At 40.2% G+C, this 21,125-nt stretch overlaps 4 protein-coding genes across 4 annotated transcripts in view; 3 read left to right on the top strand and 1 right to left on the bottom strand.

The window, feature by feature from the left end:
* The window catches only part of LOC110057706 (calcium uptake protein 3, mitochondrial-like), a 28,343-nt gene extending 10,937 nt beyond the window's left edge, over window positions 1-17,406 (top strand). Inside the window, exons 11-13 of the mRNA XM_020764293.2 lie at window positions 12,229-12,318; window positions 14,235-14,302; window positions 17,169-17,406. Of these exons, the coding sequence (XP_020619952.2) occupies window positions 12,229-12,318; window positions 14,235-14,302; window positions 17,169-17,237 (227 nt within the window). The 3' untranslated portion in view covers window positions 17,238-17,406. The remainder of the gene's footprint in view (window positions 1-12,228; window positions 12,319-14,234; window positions 14,303-17,168) is intronic.
* Window positions 795-6,075, top strand: LOC110057708 (melatonin receptor type 1B-B-like). Its single transcript, XM_089274021.1, has one exon. The coding sequence runs from the start codon at window positions 992-994 to the stop codon at window positions 2,003-2,005; it is 1,014 nt and encodes a 337-aa protein (XP_089130147.1). The 5' UTR covers window positions 795-991; the 3' UTR covers window positions 2,006-6,075.
* LOC110057711 (melanopsin-A-like) lies at window positions 6,129-7,949 on the bottom strand. The gene has a single exon (XM_020764297.2). It carries the CDS (start codon window positions 7,718-7,720, stop codon window positions 6,716-6,718), a length of 1,005 nt encoding a protein of 334 aa, XP_020619956.2. The 5' UTR covers window positions 7,721-7,949; the 3' UTR covers window positions 6,129-6,715.
* A 1,430-nt stretch (window positions 17,407-18,836) lies between the features above and the next one.
* On the top strand, window positions 18,837-20,542 carry LOC110057676 (thyroxine 5-deiodinase-like). Its single transcript, XM_020764266.2, has 2 exons — window positions 18,837-19,313; window positions 19,642-20,542. The coding sequence occupies exons 1-2, from the start codon at window positions 18,837-18,839 to the stop codon at window positions 19,909-19,911; spliced, it is 747 nt and encodes a 248-aa protein (XP_020619925.2). The 3' UTR covers window positions 19,912-20,542.
* Window positions 20,543-21,125: the final 583 nt, after the last annotated feature.

The raw sequence follows: 21,125 nt of genomic DNA, 5'->3' as shown, positions 1-21,125 counted from the left end.
TTCCTTTTGTGAGGGTTTTGACGGCGTTGATGTCTTGTAGAACTTTCAGTTTCCTTTTGACTTTTTGCTAAGTTATATGTACATTTGAAAGTGTAACAAATGTTGATCGGAATCTAACAAATAAATAAGAACACGGATTACTTGATACGAGAATTCCGGCTTGATTTTAGTAGCAATGAAACGTTACCACATATCTCTCCAAAATGTGTTCAATATCACACTCTAACTCACTTTTCGGAGTGATGAGTTTTATCCCGATTTTTTTGAGTGAAAATTAAAGTAGAACTGAATTTAGGAGTGAGTGGGTGACAGAAAAAAATATAATGTAATTTCGTTTGTGAGTGATACGTAAATCTCTAACGGCTGGGGTACCGACATGTTCCGTTGTTACGCCAGTATGTCAAATTAAAAAGCTTACATCCATTCTGAATACGAGAATTCAATGAGCTATGTGAGAGAGTGTTATATATGACATTTACGTGACAAGCATTTAATTTGCCTCAACTCTAAGTCAATAAAAGCTAATATCAATGACAGTTATTGTTCCGTCGTGCCATAGCATTGTAAACAATGGCCAGCGCCCTGGTTTGTGTTTGATTTTTGTACATGCTAAAGTAACTTTAAGAATTTCCGAATCGTAATTATCGAAATGTTCCAAGTTGACATTCAAAGGAACTATTCTGCCAAGTCAAACAGGAAATGTGTCGACCTGTGGACGAAATTGACAGTGAAAGCAATTAAGAAAAAAGCTTCTAATTTTAAACTGCTAAAAGTACGTTTCCTATACTTAATTATCATTAAGAATAAAGGGAAATACGTGTTGTTTCGCGCTTAAGGTCCCTTAATGATGAAAAAAATAGAAAGTACTCTACGTAATTTATTCAAATCGGGCTGTAGAATCAGGCTTTAAACATCGGTTACCTTCGCTTAAAGCCATTACTTCCCTCACGGTAAAATTGCAGACCATGAAACTAATTTCTTTCCGGTCAAAATGGCAACAGCAGAACAAGAAATACTTTCTCGAGAGCTGCAGGAACGCAAAGATGGTTTGGTTGTGTTGGAAAGTGGTTTAATGATGATCATCAACTTTCTGGCCTTCACTGGTAACGTGATGGTTTGCTGGGCTGTATACCGTAACCAAAGACTTCGCACTTTACCAAACATCTATGTAGTGACCTTAGCCATATCAGATGCTCTCATGGCGGTCCTGTGTATGCCTATGTCTGTAGTTCTTCTCGTTACAGGCCACTGGCCATTCGGCGAGGCTGCCTGCCATTTCCAGGGATTTTTTTGTTTCTTCTTTGCGCTCTACTCCTTGCTACTCATGACTGCAACCGCAGTGAACCGATATTTTCACGTGGTGAAACCAAATCTTTACCGCAAGCATTTCAAAGTCAAATCTACTTTTCTTTCCGTCGTTGTTATCACACTTTTCGCTGCTCTCGGTGCGGGGCTTTCATCCATGGCTCAATGGGCGACATTTATCGTACATTACGGTAAAGTTATCTGTTTTATGAACTTCAAATCCCCGGAGCTGGACATGGGTTACATCGCATATTTAGATGTTTTTTACATCGCTATTCCTATCGGAATCATTTCCTTCGCGTATTACAACATTTTTAACACTATCGGAAAACACAATCAAGAGATGAACAACGCGAGAAGAGGGTCAATTCTTCCCTTGAACGTGGAAGAAGTGAAAATAACAAAGGTACTATTTGCATCTGTACTGGGCTTTATTCTTTGTTGGGGACCTATCGCCATTATTGACCAAGTTGATTCGTACACGGGGCAAAAAGTCGTTATTCCACGGCAGGTCTTCTTGCTGTACATATACCTCGGCTTTGGAAGTTGTTCCATTAACCCCTTCATATATGGCGTTATGAATAAAGCCTTCAGATCAGAGTTCGTGAAAGTGTTAACTTTGTGGAGAAAAAAGAACGAAGTTGTTCCTTTCGATCGGTCTTTTACACTTCAAACTAACCATTCAGCAGTAAACAACTGAGACAAGACGACACATGCGCACAAGTTGGGTGTAGACTTTCAGGCAAGAGACCTGACTTTAGGGGAAAACATTTCTTATCTTTTATGGTCGGGAAAAGTCAGGGAATTTAGCATCCTGGAAGCGAAATAAATGTTTTTTTTTTTTCAAGACTTCGGGAAAACTCCAGTAATCTGAATTTTATCTTAACATTGCCAAAATTAATTGTTATGAAAGTTCTTGAAAGTTGTTCCGTCTCCGTAGACTGTCAATTTTGCTAGGAGCTGGTCATATTTAGAGTTCATAGTGGTAATTAAAGAGACACCTTAAATCGATTTGCCTAGAGGCGCTAAAGCCTTCTCTTATAAATTCTTTTATTATACATTGAACTCACGATCTCTTTTCTGATAAGCCGAAAGCGTACAGTGAATTTTCGAAATCAGCGCCTGTGACGTCATCTAGCTACAGATTATACAATGATCATGTCAAGGACACTCAAGGTCACGGGTAATCATGTTATGTATGACCGCGGTGCATGATTTCTAAGGGTAGTCGTGTCAAGTTCGCGCGCTTTGTGTTGCTTACCGTCAGTGAAGAAGCAAAAACATGACTTCCATTTTGTATTTTCGTTCAATGTATATCATAACAGGATTATTAGATTCGGTTTTTGTGATATCCAGAATAATCAAGGTCGCGGTAAGGGGTATCAGCCCTCTTATTATGGTTAGTGAAAATAAATTGTTACCTGGCCGGTTGTATTTCTTAATTTGTTTATTTATCAAAATGGAAAAAAAGTCAATGAAAATATTGTTTTTAATTCTTTACCGGTAGTACCTTGATCTTATATTTTCTGCCCAAGATTACCAACGTAGAAATAAAATTCTGTTGTTTGTATCTTCTCACATACATAGACTTGAAAAATACACGGAATTTATTGCTTCCTTTCTTTGTATGCTCGGAAAATATGCAATCAAATACCCATTATATACTAAGTCGAATTGTTGTCGGATTTGAATTGGCTCTAAGTCTTACTGATCAGTTGAAGGACAGGCGCATAGATGCCGTCATAAACCTTTTTTGTGTCTTTATTATGTAAAAAAAAAATAGATTCCATGTTGCCATGTGTCTGTTCAGTAATAGGGAACTTGAGCAAACCACGACGACGCCGGCAACGAGAACGCTACCAAACAAAAGGTTTAATGAGCGAAACTATAGCTGTGCACGTGCGTTTTAAATCTTTGTACATTTCTTTGCCGTCCTCTGCAAAACAAGAACGTGAAATGACCAAGTCCTGCGTAGTCCGAAGAACGCGAACGACGACGACTAATTTTTCGTATTTCCATTTGGAATTGAACGCTGTCGTTGCATATTTGGCCTGAGCACGTTTTTACACACATTGGCGTACTGAACAGATCTAGACAATTGCGAATTTCGCTGGTAAAATATAAATTCATTTTTGACTTGGCGTCGTCTTCGGCGTCGCCGTCGTCGTCGTCGATGCTTATGTTCCCTTACAGATCACAGAAGACGTCAAAATGTGGTGAGAACATCAGTGACGCACTCGGCAATCGCCTCGTGTGCCACTTTTTTGTTCTTACCACATTTTGACTTCGTCTGTGATCTATTACTGAACAGACGTACGGCGACTTGGAACCTATTTGTTAAATTATGTCAAGTAAGGTCAGTGGATCTGTACGTTGTACAGACAAACACAGACACAGTCGCAAAAATAGGACTAACTTGTACATTAGTTATTCAGCCTTTTCTATATTATAATAAATGAACTTGTCAAAAACAAATTTTATCTGCTAACGTTTTTTGCCGAAGAGGGCTTGCCGCTTCCTCCTACATACGAAACGCTATAATCCACCAAACCCGCGTCAGATAAATCAACTGATATATTTCTCCGGATTTCGACCAAACATATTTCAATGTAATCATTTCTCTCATTTTTCTTCCGGATGGAGATTTCATTTTAGGTATGCTTTGCAAATTGGAATGCAAATGTTTTCCTTTAATTATGACCGAATAAAACAAAATAAATGTCAGTGAAATAAAGAAAGTAATTACTGAACGTAGTTTCTTGTCAGCGACAGCATTTCGTCAATAAAAGCGAGTCAATGTTTTGAGAACTCATTTCCCAACAAGGATGTTTGGCTTAGGTCGGGATAACGTTACAAGTCAATTTTGCATAATTATAACGGCAGACTTAGTTTCTGTTTTATCCTTAAGAAGTTTTAGTGCGGAACGTCTTTTCAAGGTCAAAACTTACAAATAGAACCGTTAGCTCGCCAACAAAAAAAGCCATAGGCAAGCACTTTGTGCATCTCGAAAAGTTTACCTAAAATTTTTCAAGTTCGTCGTTTGTAATCCGTGTCAATCTTCTCCATCATTAACCATCCTTGTTTCTTTGTGGTTTATTTTTTCTCTTTAGTGTGCTTCTATCTAAGGGAACTATGATTTTCAGGTTTGCTTCAGATCAATTTATAGGCAATTGTATACGTGACCAAAATAACTCAAAATACCGTGACTTAGCTTCTTTAATTTACTTCTTGATAGCTCTCCTCGCTTCACCTCCTGTAACAGAACAAAGTACGTTTAGCAGACTTGATCTAGGGTAAGTGGCGACCGATTTCCGAAACAACGAGCGACGAAGGTTTGAGCTTTTAGAGGGGTCCGGGGCCATAAAATGTAAATGTAAATGTAAATCGTATTTACAGTGGTCATGCACTTAGCTATACAAGCACTAAGCTTAGCTAGTTTACAGGCATGCCACTGAAGCAAAGGAAACAAATATTTGAAATAAACGTAACATAGTTAAAAATCCCAACTGGTAGGAGGCAAACCAGTTGGCTATTTCCAAAGCGTGACCGAGGATTTGAACTCGGAACTACCGAATGGAGGCCTTGAACCCTGGACCTCCGGATTACAACTACAGCGCCCTAAACCACTCGGCCACGCTGCCTCCTTCACAGGAGGCAGCCTGGCCGAGTGGAATTGTTTTGGATTTTAACTCCCTGAAGCCATCTTTCCTAGGTTTCTGAGTCATTCTGAAACCGGTATGGACGGGGTTTTTTTACGACACTAATCACTCTGTTGAGAAATTTTCCTTTAACTTGCTACACAACGCACATAATCTTTGACCAACCCAGTACAAATGATAACCCGGCAGAACTGATCAAGACGCAAATAGCGGCTGGCAACTTCGTCGCGCAAATTTAAATTAAATTTTGGACATTACTTTACTGGTAGCTAGCTGAACACTGCCGGTTAGTCCTATTTTTGCGACTGTGTCTGTGTTTGTCTGTGTGCCCGACCTGAAGACGTAAAATATCTTTTCTCTGGCTGCCTGGAACTTCGAACTGTAAGCATACGGGTTATTTTAGGAGGTCACTACCCCTAATATTTGGCTATTAAATTTTAGAAACGTCTGCCTCTGGGGTAGAATAATTATTGTTGTTGTTGAATTGAATTTGCAAACTGCTACTGGATCATTGCACTGCATGCAACATGATTCCAAAACTGCTCGCAAGAAAAAACATTCGGTTTGACTTAAGGTGTTTTCGCGCTGTGACAACCATGTCTCATTCCTTTATCGGTGACTCAAGTGACGGAATAGTTACTTTGAATTGTAAAGAAGTCAAATTCATTGTATAGTACTGTCAAAAAAAACGTGACGAGTCTTTCAGAATACGAGAGAAATGTCGAACACACCTGCATGCACAAATAACTACAGCTTTATATCTTGGCGTGGTACGTAGATTTATACCCGTTAAAAAGTAATAGATATACGGTCTGGTTCTTGACTTTGAAAAAAAACTCGAGTTATTTATTATGCGGAAAAGGGTTTTAGAACAGCTGAATGCCGGGTTATTAAGATGTTATTGTTGTCTTTATTTTACTTCCACTAAATGTTACCAGTGTCTCTTATCATCATTATTAACCATAGCTAAAAATAGATAGATAGATAGATAGATAGATAGATAGATAGATAGATAGATAGATAGATAGAAACTTTATTAAGAATGTCATCAACCACCTAGCTGGGGAAAAACTCCCCTACTAATACGGGGACATAACAAAAACGAGTTAAATTAGAAAAAAAAAAAAAAAAAAAAAAAAACCCTATACCTATTTACAATAGTAAAATTTAAATCCAACCTTGATTATCCCGGTTTGAACAGATTGATTGTTAAGGGGAAGTGGAATAACGATGCCCGCCAGAACTAAACGAACCCTGCAAATATCTTTCCTCGTTGACGAAATAAGAGTTTACAGAGATAGGAGGCAAATAATTCACTGGAATAATGGTCACTTATTCTTACTTTGTGAAATGTGCGCAGGTATCTATCATTGTAACGTAATGGTTTAAGTCGTTCGCTCTGTAATAGTTATATACTATCAGCCGGTTTTTTTCCTTTCATTTTTTGCTTATTCTTTGCTAATACAGATAGCTCAAGCAGCTTTCGATTACATAAAACTAAGAGAGGAAATCTTTAAACAAACAAAAGGAATAGCTGTAACGTAAACATGCCAATAAACAAGTACACAGTAAAGCAATATATCTTTGTTTTTACGTTTCTACGGTCAGTATACTTTTTATAAATTATTTAATGTATATGTCGTCTTTGGAAATGCATTTGAAAGCAGCAGTTAAAATAATTATTTTCGTCAATAACATCGTTCAAAAACGTAATTTCTTAATATCAAACTCCCTCGGTACGTTTTATCGTGTCACTTTGAAACCGCTGTTTGGCGCTCGCTTAAAGTGTCATTTGGAACAACCTCCCTGTTTTTCCTCCAGAAAGCTAGCACTCGCAGGAACTCCGATCTGAAGGCTTTATTCATGACGCCATATATGAAAGGGTTGAGGGAGCAACTTCCAAAGCCGAGATATATGTATAACAAGAAGACCTGCCGTGGAATAACGGCTTTTTGCCCCGTGTACGAATCGACTTGGTCTATAACAGCGATAGGTCCCCAGCAAAGAATGAAGCCCAGTACAGATGCAAATAGTACCTTTGTTATTTTCACTTCTTCCACGTTCAAGCGAAGAATCGATCCTCTTCTCGCGTTGTTCATCTCTTGATTGTGTTTTTTGATAGTTTTAAAAATGTTGTAATACGCGAAGGAAATAATTCCGATGGGAATAGCGATGTAAAACACATCTAAATATGCCATGTAACCCATGTCAAGTTCCGGGGATTTGAAGTTCATAAAACAGATAACTTTGCCGTAATGTACGATAAATGTCGCCCATTGAGCCATCGATGAAAGCCCCGCACCGAGAGCAGCGAAAAGTGTAATAACAATGACGGAAAGAAAAGTGGATCTGACTTTGAAATGCTTACGGTAAAGATTTGGTTTCACCACGTGAAAATATCGGTTCACTGCGGTTGCAGTCATGAGTAACAAAGAGTAGAGCGCAAAGAAGAAACAAAAAAATCCCTGGAAATGGCAGGCAGCCTCGCCGAATGGCCAGTGGCCTGTAACGAGAAGAACTACAGACATAGGCATGCACAGGACCGCCATGAGAGCATCTGATATGGCTAAGGTCACTACATAGATGTTTGGTAAAGTGCGAAGTCTTTGGTTACGGTATACAGCCCAGCAAACCATTACGTTACCAGTGAAGGCCAGAAAGTTGATGATCATCATTAAACCACTTTCCAACACAAGTAAACCATCTTTGCGTTCCTGCAGCTCAAGAGAAAGTATTTCTTGTTCTGCTGTGGCCATTTTAAACGGAGCTGCAATCTTTCTAACTCATCGATCGACGCGTGAACGAAGTAATGACTTGAAACTGCTGTTTCCTCAGTGATGTTTACCGAGTTTTCTAATTTAGCATTTGTTCACCTGGACTGGTTAATCACTTAAAGGAATTTACCACGAGCTTATATCAAAGGTGCGAGACCTGTGCTCAATGCGTAATGAAGACGCTGTTCAATGTCAAGGAAACCAAATGTTTTCTTATTGATTCAGAGCAAAATTTTGCATCTTTGATTTGAATGCGAACAGGTGCATGTTGATTGAGAATGCTTATCGCTTGTTTATTGTCAAGCTTTTTAATTTCGTTTCGTGCTAGGGGTGTTAATTTTATGTCAGAATCAGCAGTTAATTTGCGGTCGAGAGATTCATTTTAGCAGCCGTACGCGTCCGCGGTTTCTGGTGCCTTTTTTGTAAAATGACATTTTTTGGTCGCAACCACTTTAAATTTAAAATTGACTTCTCAGGAGATTCCTCCAGCTTTATAATTAAAAGTTTATTTGCCGTGTAAAGGAAATGCTTTGAAGGGAACAAGTGGTTGCATAGAAGCACGTCGCTTTGTTTGTGAAATGGTGCTAGTGAGGAACCACAAGGTTGGCCTGAAAAACGAAAAGTTCTCTTTAGAAATTTCACAACAGTAAAAAAAAATCCTTTAAAATATCGCAGGAAAACGTGGAACTTTTATATAGAGGAGTCGAAACGAAGATGTCATATCTTAAACTTTCACCGCAGCACAGTGCAAAGTGTTTAAGTGTTAGTGCGGATATTAAAACGAGGAGTAAATTATTCTTAAATCTATTTTTAGCAGTTAAATTTTCCTTCAAAAAGACTTTACTTCAGCGATGTAAAAAAATATTTTTTTCTCAGGATGTTCAGCCAAGCAGGTTTAAATTACGTGATTTTTTTGCTCGGGCCAATCCTTTTCTTATTTGATATCAGAATGATTATTGAAAGTTTGCGTTTTTTGGCAAATGCAAGAGGTTTCGTACCAAGAATGTATTCATCTGATTTTCGACACGGTGAGTTCCCTGTATCTTGCCGTAAACGAAGTAAAAAGTAAAGGGTAACCTTACTCTAAAGAAAATCTTATTTGTTAATGACACAATGTAGCGAAGAAGGTGTAACGAAACCCAGAGCATTCAGGCCATTAATAGTATGTTTACATTCCGTGGAATTAGTAAATAATACAAGAAAAAAATGAAAGCTATTTACATTTTCACGGCAAACGCGTAACTACTCACTTTTCCGTACAAACGGCAAACGTCATGTGACAAAGTTGGAGTCTTTCGTTGGCGAGAAAAACAATCGTGGTGCTCAATCCAGCTATTATTTCCAATTGCTTGGTAATTTTCTTATCGAATCGTTCCCGGCGATTTTCTTGTGAGCTCCGGAAGCAAAATACATTGTTGATTTTTCAACTGAAGCAGCAATTATCTTAGTGTCACCGCCCTAATGAAGCATAATATTTCGATTTTGTTTATATATTGGAGAGGATCATCGATATTTTCTATTTATTGCGCTTTGGATAGAAGTCAGTTTATCTTTAATTACGATATTGTTATGCTAGATCTAAGCACTATGAGCCTGTTCTCACGTGTTCAATCGACTTCGAGCTGGCTTTTTCGCTAAAGCTGCGTGCGAATCAGTTATATCTGTTCCTGTACGCTACCGGGGTAACCGGACGCAAAACGTGTGTTTCCATAGCAGTAAACAGCCAGATGTACTCTCCTAGTCCATCCCGGGTTCATTGGGTGTTCTCCATTGTGAAATTCTCCATGGTACTCCGATAATTTGGAAACGTCTGTTTTTTTACACTGAGTGGAAAAAGCCACTCTCCTTGTTCGAGAGCATGGCACAAACTTTCAAGTTTCTGGGGAACGTTCAACTCTTCAAACTTGAACTACACTCTTCTTTTGATGCCCAGGTTGAATATTCTCATTTTTTCTGCAGACTTTAGGCTGAAATATTCTTCAGTGTGTACAATCTTAACCCTGCATGTATTTCAGTTAAATAAAATCGCTCCAGGAATTTTCCCATCAAATAGAACTGTATAGTGCTTGTATCGTGTTACATTGTGCACGTGCTTTATCGCCTTGCCTTATACGTAGATAAGTTTTAATCGTTTTGTTCTGAGCTTGCTTTGTTAGTAAAAAGAAGAAATTTACCATACTTTTCATTTGTAAAATAAAGTTCATTTAAAAACATGTTATTTTACTGCTTTTAATTTTCCATCGAAACATCATCAAATTCAAAACCTCGGGTATATTCTTAACATATTCTTAAAATTTCGCTAATTGCAGCCCAAAAATTTCTTCTGAAACAAAAGTGTTAAATCATAGGCTAGGCTTCTGCGCAATTTTGTTTTGTGCGTCTGGTTTCTGCTTTTTTATTCCTTGTTGGGTCGTCTTAACCTGAATTATCCTTTTTGGTTTAGACTTGTCTCCGAGAAAATGCATTACATGGTACCTACCCAGTTATTACAGAAGTTATTACGGGAGTTATTACTATTAAATAAAACTAATCTCAGCAACCCGCAAAACACGATTATTGTGGTTTTAAAAGTAAATCACAGGCAAGGTTAGGCGGAGTTAGGGTTTACACCTCAGCCACCCTCTTGATTTCGCACTTAACAGCAATATGAGCACTTGGAAGGATGACAAGCAGGTGAAAGAGAAGAAACTTTACACATCCAAGAATATTTTATAGCTTCACGCCTAATAATTTACCTATTGTTTTGACAGTTGTAGTTATAATCATGTTCTTGCTTTCTGAGTGGGAGGGCCGGATGAGAAATACTGTTAAAATATACCCTGGGCTTGTGTGCGGTATAACAAAAAAAAAAGTTCTTAATGAGCCAATAAAAGCAACATCTAGCAGTATTAGAGACGTTTTTTTTTTTTCGTTCAGTAGAACAAGAAACATAAGGGACAAGTAAGGAGACTAATACGCGAAGCACGGAGGTCATTGTATGAATCTTCCTCGTAATGAAAAATCTAATAATAATAATAATAATAATAAAAATATACCAGAGGAACACAATTAAAACCCTTTGACTTTGGATAAGTTTGAAGCCTGTCTAAGAAATGCTCTCTGCGTTTCGGCGTTCAATAACTGTTGAACACTTAAAACACGAAACAGTAGATACGAGAGTACGAATTGCGATTGCAGTAACAAAACAAGGAAAGTGAAGAATGATCATCGCAGTAAATTTTCCAATTTAAGCAATTGGAAAGAAGAAGCCTGAAAAAAATCAGGGCTTCAACGGGATTCGAACCCGTGACCTCCGCGTTACCGGTGCGATGCTCTACCAACTGAGCTATGAAGCCACACATTGGGAGCGAGGTCAATTGATTGAGTTCATATCTTCCCGTGAGGAGTGAAATGATGTGAAGTATATATGAAATAATTCATATTTGAACTGCGATTGTAGAGAGTCAAATGCTTTGTAAAGGAATAGTTTTAAGTTTCGGCGCATGTGCACTCGTGAGTCCACGCTATTTCGTCGTTTCTGAACCAGTCAGTCAGTGGAAACTCGTGTGTCTGCCTAGAGTATGAATACTTCGGGCCGAGGAACAAATTCGATGGTCAATACCAATTCGACATTTTCTTTGTGAATCCGTCAACTGGTATATTCCATCATTTCTAAAACACATTTCGAAAGAGAAAATGCAACTTTATGCATAAACACGGAACACACAAACGAAATTGTGCATATCACCTCTATCACCACGACTGACCGCGAAAGTTCCAAAGGCAGATTTCCATTTGCTTCAGCTGCTCGTTTCCGATTGTTTCATAAACAACTAGGGTTGGGCTCTCATTATGGCTTGCACCTACGTGAAGCGGTGAAACCATCGCTTGATATGAAATTAATTTTGTAAAAAACTTGTGAGCATACTGATTGCGCGCTCTAAATGTGCGTGCGGGCCGGACTCGGCTCGTGTCGGCCTGTCTGACTCAAGCAACATACATGGTTCTCTGTTGTGACTGGCTCATATTAAAGGAGGGCAGCTTTCATGTTATTATAAACAAGGGTGCAGAGTAGTGAAACGCGACCTCAGGTCTATAATGCACGAACGCATATTTTGACCTAAATTCCAAATTTAAAACAAATGGAGGAATTCAACAGCTTCCATTCCGAAACTCATCCGAGGCATTCCGAATTTTCCGAAGATCACCCGTGGAGTTTCGACGATTTTCGTTCGTGACAAGAAGAATTTTGAATATATGCAGTATTTTGTTACTCGACGCGGTCCATGGCAATGCTTCACGCTTTTGGCTCTCAGGCTACACTTCAAACTAAGTATGTTTGCGTGACTCACTGAGTATCACCAATGCGCTGCGAGCTCTGAAGAGAGTCACGCGAGTCACACAATCTATTATAAGGAGGGATTTTCAGTTAGAATTTTGTGTAAAGTACCGTAGGTTAGAGAATTGATGTCAAACATAAATTACTAATTTCGACTTCTTTCGCTCCGCAGAAGAATTCCAGAGAGCTGTTTATATATCTACTGGGCAAATGCTCGATTCGTACGTGGTACACACAGTGTTTGAGCTGTTCGACAAAGACGGTGAGATACACAGCACTTAACTCGCTACATGTTACAGGCTTAAGAACGTTTGTACCAATCCCTGGGATAGAAGGAGAGTAGTCAAGTACACGGTTTATGGGTTTCTGTAGGATGAAGTAACTTAATCCATCACACCCATTCCTCTTCCCAGTACACGTACACATGGAAAGAGGCAATGTGAGAGAAGCGTGTCTCCCCCAACAACACAACACAATAACCCTGGCCAGGGCTTGAACTCAGACTGCTCGATCTCGCAAACTAACCACTGTGCCTCCCGGTGCCAATGAAGAGGAACCCGTTATTCATTTCCTGTTTCACGAGTGACCCTGAGTGTAAGCCCTGCTACATGTATATAATGGTAAAGTTAAGTGGTCCATACGGCCAAAGCTTATCCAGGTTGCTGTAGTATTAAACGACTAGGAGTATTTTTACTCACCCTGGTTACCCCAGCCCCCTCCCACCTCCCAGTATTAAATTCGCAAGTACCTATTTATATACATGGGTGTAGAGGTACAGTGTAGCCCAAATGTCCTCGAACCCAGACCGTTCGATCCGCGCCTCCATGATACATGTATATTTAACCAATATATTCCATGTTGCCGTGCGTCTGTTCAGTAATAGATCACAGATGACGTCAAAATGTGGTAAGAACAAAAAAGTGGCGCATGAGGCGATAGCAGAGTGTGCCACTGATGTTCGGCAACATGGAATCTATCTGTTGTATAATAAAGAAACCCCAAAAAATGTTTATGGCGTCATGTATACATCTGCCCTCCAGTAGATCATAAGTAAGGGCCAATCAAAATGTGAGAATAATTTGACTAATAATGTAAATAGTCATAGAAGATGTTCATAGTAAATAGCCATTTCGGCACCTAGTGGTTTAAGGACGTTCGCGGTAATTGTTTTTGCGCAGCCTTACTGCGCACGCAAATTCACTCGCCACGTCATGCATGAGAGCGCGCGCTAAGTAATAAAATGAGCAATGATAGGGTAGATGGTCATTGCTATAGCTTTGCCTGGATTTAACGACCTTGGACGTTCGGTGACCCCTATTTTTCTTTTGATAGATCATTCATTTTCTCTACCGATCTTCTACGTTTAGCGAAAAAATGATGAAAATCTCTCCACTAGAAGTTTGAATTTTTTGCAAAAAGCATCATCGAATTCCGTTCTTTTTAACTCTTCTTTTATCTGTGCGACGGTTTCAAATGCCTCTTGAAGGGTTAAGTTTTGTGAAAACGTGGGTAAAAATTGGAATTATTTACGCAACAGACCACTTCTAAAAATATGAGTGAGATCGTTTGCCTCCGTTGACTCACCTTCGATACTTTTAACTATAAACCACTGTAGGCCATGCTGAATTACGTGCGCCAATTTTTCAAAATCAGGGTAGTTTTCCACACGCTTTATCTCTGAAACGAAGTCGGTGAACCCCAATTTTTTTGCATTTCTGACACAAGTAACTCATTATCTGACTGCGGTAAAAATTGAAAAAAAATCTATCGCCTGGAAATTTTTCGCACGAACGTTCTTAAGTGCCTGGTCTTAACTCCAGTTTGATACTGTTTTAGCTTGACCATACTGAGCTTGAATCTTATGACGTCAAATATTTCTGATTGCAAAGCAAAATAGCTTTTGTTTGCGATCATGGGAGCAAGCATGTGACGTCATAAGATCCAAAATGGCCGCGCTGGAAATGTAAAACCAAAATGGATATTTTTTTTCTTATTCTTTTTCCATTCCTTCCAATTAATGATATAAATGCTGAACTTGTCAGTATTTAGACAACGTGCTAAACCTTTTAATGGTAATTTGCTTAAGTAATCAAGGGTTCCTTTGCATTCCTGGAGTTAAATAAACGGCTCTACGGCTGAATATTTGATCTCGTCTTTTCACCGTCCTCTGTCCTCTAGGTGATGGTAAATTAAGTTATGGCGAGTTTATAGAACTGATGAAGGACCGCATCAACCGTGGATTCAGGGTAAGCTGACAAACAATGTAAAGGGTTTTGATGATAGCAAAATTCATCATTTGTGGCTGAAAGGAACAACGTTGAAACATACTCTTGTTCCCTTCCCCCCCCCCCCCCACCCCCCCACCGCTCTCTACCTGTGGAAGGAAAGCAGTTTGGTATGATCTGAATGGACGTGAAATCTGATTTGGTCGGAAGTTAGACTGGCGCAAATAGAAAATGTTTTACCAATGCTGAGAATATCTAGGATTTCAGAGAAGTTGATATTTTGACTTGTCTGACGGTCTTTCAGTAGCTTGGCTTACAGAACGGTTTGATCACAGCAAACAAAGCAACGGCCATAGCAAAAGACCTTTACTCTAGCACAATAACAAGCTCACCAGGCCAGTCTTTCAGTTCCTTGTTCGCTCGTGAAGTAACGTAAGCCGCATCGACAATGGTGCGTAAACAGGGAAGCTTAACACGGTCGTTCCGTTGCGAAACCACCTACTAGAAAAGAAGAAAGCTGTCCCCCGAGACAATAAAATTTGGTAAGCTTTAGTGCTGATGAAACACTGCAGCGCCCCAAGCATTGAGGAAGTGGCGCAGAGCATTTTCGACGTGCTAAATTAACATGTGAAAGAGGAGGTTGGAGTTAAGTTTTGACACGTAGTTATGTTAACGATCCTAAATTCTCCCACGTCATTGTAAATTATCGATCTGTTTCCTCGTCCATGCGAAGTTCCTCGTACATGTGCCTGTCGTCGAAATAGGTTTCCATATGACCGCTGCGAAAACGTTGAGCGATCCTAACGACTAACGTTCGTTAAGATAGAGGTAAAGTCAATCGCATATATAAATAAATCAAACAAGAAAGACCGTGTTTTACCACATTTCTAAACATTTCTAGGAGAGAGTTGAAACTAAGACATGTAGCGGAGGATCTTTGACGAACTTCGTGATGTTTGGAAACATGGTAAAACACTGTCTCGTTTGTTCGATGCATCTCCTCAATCAAGACTAAGGACGCGGTAGAGTGACCAAAAATAGTCACAATCTATGCTAATTAATATCAGATATCCAGACTCTGCTGTGGTTATGAATTCCTTTGTTTAAACTTGATGAATTGGCAATGAGTTTGAGAGTCGTTGAATAACACTCTGAAGCGGATTAATCGCTATCGAGTGGATGTTACGGTGATCACAGAATCAACCATGCTATCACCTGGATATGTATTTCTCTTAGGATAGCGCTCTTCCTCCTTTCAACAACCATGCCCAGTGTCTTTGCAAAGTGCAGGTGCTTAGAATTAACGCTGTTTTGCTCAAGGAAGATGTTAAAAAGGAACTAATGACGAGAAAAGCCGTCTCCGGGGGAAGAGTGTTGGTTGCATAGCAATACCTAAACGTGTTCTAAACATCCGCTTGTGAAGTAGACTTCCTCGTTTTGAGATGTCACTTCCTCGTCTGAGAAATTCAGCACGCAATGTGTTTCCGGAAATGTAACAGCAAACATGAGATTCCTTTAATTTACACGGCTAGTTTCAGTACAAGATGACGACCACGAGCTCGGACTCGTACAAGCGCTTATATTGGTGTGAGTTATATAACGTACCTTGCGAGAGTTTTTTATTGTTTCAAAGAGGTCGAGTTCAAGTGAAAGACTCTAGTGGAGAGAATAAATCTTTTACTGTATCTGTTTCGTGACTTTTTGAAATTGTCAAAAACGTGAAGAGTCTTGGCTCGCTTCCTCGTAATTGGTATTTTAATATGTTTTCTGTGGAGGTCAAGTGTGAAGTAGTTACTGAGACAGTAAATTTTTTACTGTATGTATTTCGTGACTTTTGAAATTGTCAAGAACGTGAAGAGTCTTGGCTCGCTTCCTCGTAATTGGTATTTTAATGTGTTTTCTTTGGAGGTCAAGTGTGAGGTTCTTGCTAAGAGAATTAATCTTTTACTGTATCTATTTCGTGACTTTTTAAAATTGTCAAGAACGTGGAGAGCCTTGGCTCGCTTCCTCGTAATTGGAATTCTGATGTGTTTTCTGTGGAGGTCAAGTATGAGGTACTTGCTAAGAGAGTAAATCTTTTACTGTATCTATTTCGTATCTATTTCGCATCTTTTTCACATTGTCAAAAGTGTCAGATGCCTTGGCAAGCTTAATTATCATTTTTCGTTAGTTTATTTCAGAATCTAGCTTTGCTTTTGTGCTTTAAAGGCTTGTTCCATCATATTAGTGTGAGATCAATTCTTTGTACGTGAGCACAAATCTGTTTCTTAGCCCGTTGCTGTAGGAAATCGTGTGTTCGAGATTTGGTTGGAGTGTTGGCGCTTGTTCGGACAGTAATCTTCGTAACACAGTAACTAATTAACTATTTAACTAATTATTGTCATTGCAGTGATGTCTTAAGTGTGCAGTCATAGCTTATTTCCTTTTAGTTTCAGTAACAATTAGATCCCTGCTGTGTGGGTTGTTCAAGTGCGTTACTAATTAAATGATAAGTGTTACTGTCGAGTCCTAATCATTGTGATCACCTGGAAAACGTGTATACAAACACTAGTGTGAGGGTAGATCACATCTAATGACAAGTGAGATGCACTCCGAGTTTTTAGGGCCATTGTTGCTGTAATGCTCTCGTTTTCAAGCCTGGGTCAGTGGGTTAAGACTCTTAATTCGTTAATCTTTTAATGTATCTATTTCACGTGTTGTTCATTAATCAATTTCACGTCTCATTTGTGGAAAGGATGTGGAGTGTCATAGCCATTTCCTGTCAGGTGTGGCAATTCACGTTGAGTGGTGTAATATGAGTTGAAGTGTACAAAGAGAGACTAATGACATCAGAAAGGCTATGACACGTTATCCAAAGTGTTTAATTAACAATCTGCTATGTAAACAGGTTCCTTCCTCCGAGAAAAGTGGCTGGCAAGGTTTCAAGCAGTGTGTGAAGAAAGAGATGTCCTTGTGAAAAGACTTGGGTTGATTATTTCTGTTTATCGAGGTTAGGATGGCTGGCAATGTTACAACTTGTACATGAACACGTACGCAACGATGGAGATAAGTGCACACTGTTGTTGCGAATAATTTTCTGTAGTGCAGAGAAGAAAAAGGCGAATAAACAGAACGTAAAAAGTACAGTTAATGAGTGCTAGCGCATTTTCAAAAAGTCGCTCGGTATCTTCTGCAAGTTTGCACTTGATCTGACACATTTTGGTTTTCAACTGCATCTCATTTACTGTATTCGACGAATTAGATATCTTTCCCGAATTAATCAAGCGAAGCCGCAGAACGACGCACTAAATGTAAAATTGTCCCACAATTAGCTGACAATTACACTAGACTATTATTCACTGTAACTGTATCAATTAACCTTAGGTCTAAATACGATAATTGTTTGGCCTGCAAAGTGAACAATGGCGATATCAGACTCGTTCTTTTGCCAGGCGCTGTTTCAGTTACATTGAAGTAACCTTGTTTGTACAATTAGCAGTATTTAACGACGTTTATCCAGTAATGATGTTAGAATCGGAGTGGTGCTAACTAGAGAGTGCTGACAAGACCCTCGCTATGTTCCTCTCGATGACATCTGTGCTAAATTACTACCGAGGAAAACATTATCGCTCTTGTCCGGAAACGATTAGCAACCATTAGCGGTGAGCACGCGCGTCATTATAAATACGTTAGTTGCCAGGGCATTTGGCAAAACGAATCATGCCTTATTTTATCCGTGAGGAACTAACTGAAGCCTGGCGGAACCGGCAAAATTATTCTCTCATCCCTCGGTGTCTGAGCGCGTGGTGGAGACGCCATTTTTGCGGTTAACCCAGAAAGGGCTTCAGTGTTTTAAATGGGCGCTCAGTAAAACAAGATAATGTGCGGCGGCAGTCAACAGACATTCGCTTTGACAGCTCTCTAGTTCTTTCTTAGTCTACTGTGGCTTTTGGATTGTTCTAGATGACGTCACGAGGTTAAGTGGCAGCATAAGGAGAGCTTGTGTTGGGTGCAAAACAGCTTTAGTCAGGACCAATTCTGGCCCTTCAACTGGAGGATTTTGTGTTAAAGTTGATTTAAGCGATTCCAAGAAGGAAAACTTCACTCGAGAGTTGGCTGAGGATTGCGTGTATATGAAGATTATTCGCCAGTTTCGCCCTTTTAATCGTCGACTAGTCTAAGCTCGCGTGGAAAGCCGCCTAAAGCCTCTTTAATCATTCCATCAATTTGTCTCGAGGCGAGCTTTGCCATTGTTACGTGTGCGCCACGTTCGGTGAAACAGCGATTTACCTGACACAACCAAGCGCGAAAGACATCACCAAGTAGCGTGTGAGAAGCGTGTGCAAGCAGGCCGGCCTGCTGCCCTTATCTCTAGAGTCCTATCACCTCATACTCCAAAACATCACGCAAGGTTTAACACGGAGGTCGACGGTATTTGAAACTTGTCTACAGCGCTGAATCAGATTTCTCGCAGTCACATTCCAGTGCTCTCCATAAGTGCGCGTGTTCCGTTGATTAACGAGTAATAGCATTGACTGCGGACGTTATTGACGAGTCGCTCGCTACTAGCTCCGCCATGTCTGTTTCTGTGGTGCTTCCTTTTTACACGGCATCGCTGGCCTTGCTGTTGGCGTTCGCCATCCTGCGGTTTTTATTCTGTACGCTTGTGTTTCGCAAGCTGGTCGTGAAACTCTTCATCAAGTTTGCCGGATGCCAGATCAGCCAAGAGGTGTACGGCAACGGTCTGTTTGGATGGGAGATGTACAAGGCTGTGACGGAGACATTGATGATAGATCTTCAGAAAAAAGCCAAGCCCGGTAAAGAAGCCCCCAATCCCTCCCTCGTGTCTGCCGATGGTCAATCTCGATTACATCTCTTAGACTTTGCCAAGGAGAGCAGGCCGCTTGTGGTCAATTTTGGCAGTTGCACGTGTCCTGTGTTCATGAAGAGATTGCGCGAGTTTGGCGAGATCATGGCGGACTTTGGCGACGTAGCTGACTTCCTAGTGATTTACATCTCAGAAGCGCACCCAACGGACGGATGGGCCTTCAAGGTAATCATAACAGTCCATGTGTAATGTCTGAGTTGCTTACTAATACTTTGTTTGATCCTGGCTTATTTCCCAAATGTTGCTTTTGGCTCGGAGTATTGCATAAAGAATTAAGCGGCCTGTAATTCTGGTTTAAACGTAGTTCACTCGTACAGCCTAAGTTTTTACTGGGAGCTATGGTAGGGATGTTTACGCAAATTTGAGGAACCGTGAAATTATACCGTACAGTATCTCGTACTGAAAGGAGACGTGTTTGAATAGCTAATGACGAAGGAAGGAAGGGCGAGCTTTACACTGATGTGCCATATCTACTTTTATTTGCACAATTCAGACGGCTTTTGACGTGAAACAGCACCGCAGTTTAGAGGAACGGATTGAGGCGGCCCGGCTGTTGATGAATGCGTCCAAGCTGAAGGCACCCTTGATGGTGGATTCCACGGAGAACGCAGCGAACTTTGCTTATGGCGCTCTGCCAATACGCCTTTACATCATTTTGGATGGGAGAGTGGAGTTCACCGGCGGGATGGGACCGACATTTTACAAAACACAAGAGGTCAGAAGGTGGCTGGCGAGATGGAAAGAAAGTGAAGGCAACGTTTAATCGCTGCTGTATACTGACTTAAACAAAACAGCGCCATTTGATAGGCAGGCTGAACGAAGAACTACAAAAGTAGCTGCTGTGTTACGTTCTCTACTCGTCATTGTGCGAATACCATTCAGCGCCCTGATTCAGCACTACAAAATCGACGGGTTTTGGACTTTGCGCAAAAACACTATGGACAACAACGAACGCTAGGCGAACTTGTATACGCCGCGCGCGTGCATCGTATCATATTCAACAGACCTGAAAATGCGAATGTTGCCAGTTTGGCGAAGGAAAAAACGATAAATTTGACATGAATTTCTTTCGTGGTCTCTTGGAAATTCCTGACTGGGAAAAAGACACCGTTTAATTTACCATACATACATATCTATATATACACTTATTGCTCTCAGTAAGAGACGTTTTGGGGTATAAATTAACCAGTTCAGTTTGTTTCAGTTGGTTGGAAGCATGTATGATCCGTTTTTTCGCCTTAAAAGCCAATGTCACCAATTACGTGGCATTTGCCTGTGGCTAATTAAGGACGAAAATACGATCCAACTATTTTAATCTCGGGCTGCACAGTCATCCCATTTGTGTTGTAAAACAAAACAAGGTGAGACAAATAAATAGAGTTCGAAAAATTGAATCGTGCTGGGTATGTTAATCCCCTGACTAACCCCTGTTCGGTTATCGTTTTTACTTCACCTTAGAAAATACAAACATGAAATCTGATTACAATTTCCTTGTCACCAAAAACCACAACAAGTTGGTGAATGTCACGGGATGGCAAACGCGCGTGTCTTTGCCAACTGGCCTGTTTATCCCGAAACCGGAAAGAAAGAACATGACTTTCCTGACAGTTGAACGCGTCGGGAGCATGATAATCCACAGCGTCCTAGCTGAAGGAAAAATACGAAGAACCAGTCAAACGGCAAGGAAATACCGATAGCCTAATGCTGTAAAGTGATTCAAACAAAGCGCTTTGTTAAATTACTAGTTGTTTTCTCGTTGAATGACCTTGGAGGGTCTGCAAACCAACAAAGCGTACACACTTCGGCAAACTCGCAATCACGCGATCGATTTTTCGCACGAGGCCACTGCGAAAAAGCGAAACACCGGCGATTTATGCTTGCCCGGGAACGCTCTCGCATTACCTGCGATAATCTTGGCTTGCTGAAACGCAGTTCGGTATTAACTGTTTAAGAAATCATCGCGTGACTATCTAGAGC

The sequence above is a fragment of the Orbicella faveolata genome, unplaced genomic scaffold, assembly GCF_042242905.1.
Source record: "Orbicella faveolata isolate gen_17 unplaced genomic scaffold, um_ofav_v1 contig_35, whole genome shotgun sequence".
Lineage (NCBI taxonomy): Eukaryota > Metazoa > Cnidaria > Anthozoa > Scleractinia > Merulinidae > Orbicella > Orbicella faveolata.
This window is presented reverse-complemented; position numbering and strand designations above follow the sequence as displayed.

Bases quoted from the DNA above. Each gene is read 5' to 3' on its own strand.
- LOC110057708 (XM_089274021.1), top strand. From the start codon at position 992: ATGGCAACAGCAGAACAAGAAATACTTTCTCGAGAGCTGCAGGAACGC.
- LOC110057711 (XM_020764297.2), bottom strand. From the start codon at position 7,720: ATGGCCACAGCAGAACAAGAAATACTTTCTCTTGAGCTGCAGGAACGC.
- LOC110057676 (XM_020764266.2), top strand. From the start codon at position 18,837: ATGTCTGTTTCTGTGGTGCTTCCTTTTTACACGGCATCGCTGGCCTTG. The intron at 19,314-19,641 runs GTAATCATAACA...TGCACAATTCAG, and splicing joins CGGACGGATGGGCCTTCAAG to ACGGCTTTTGACGTGAAACA.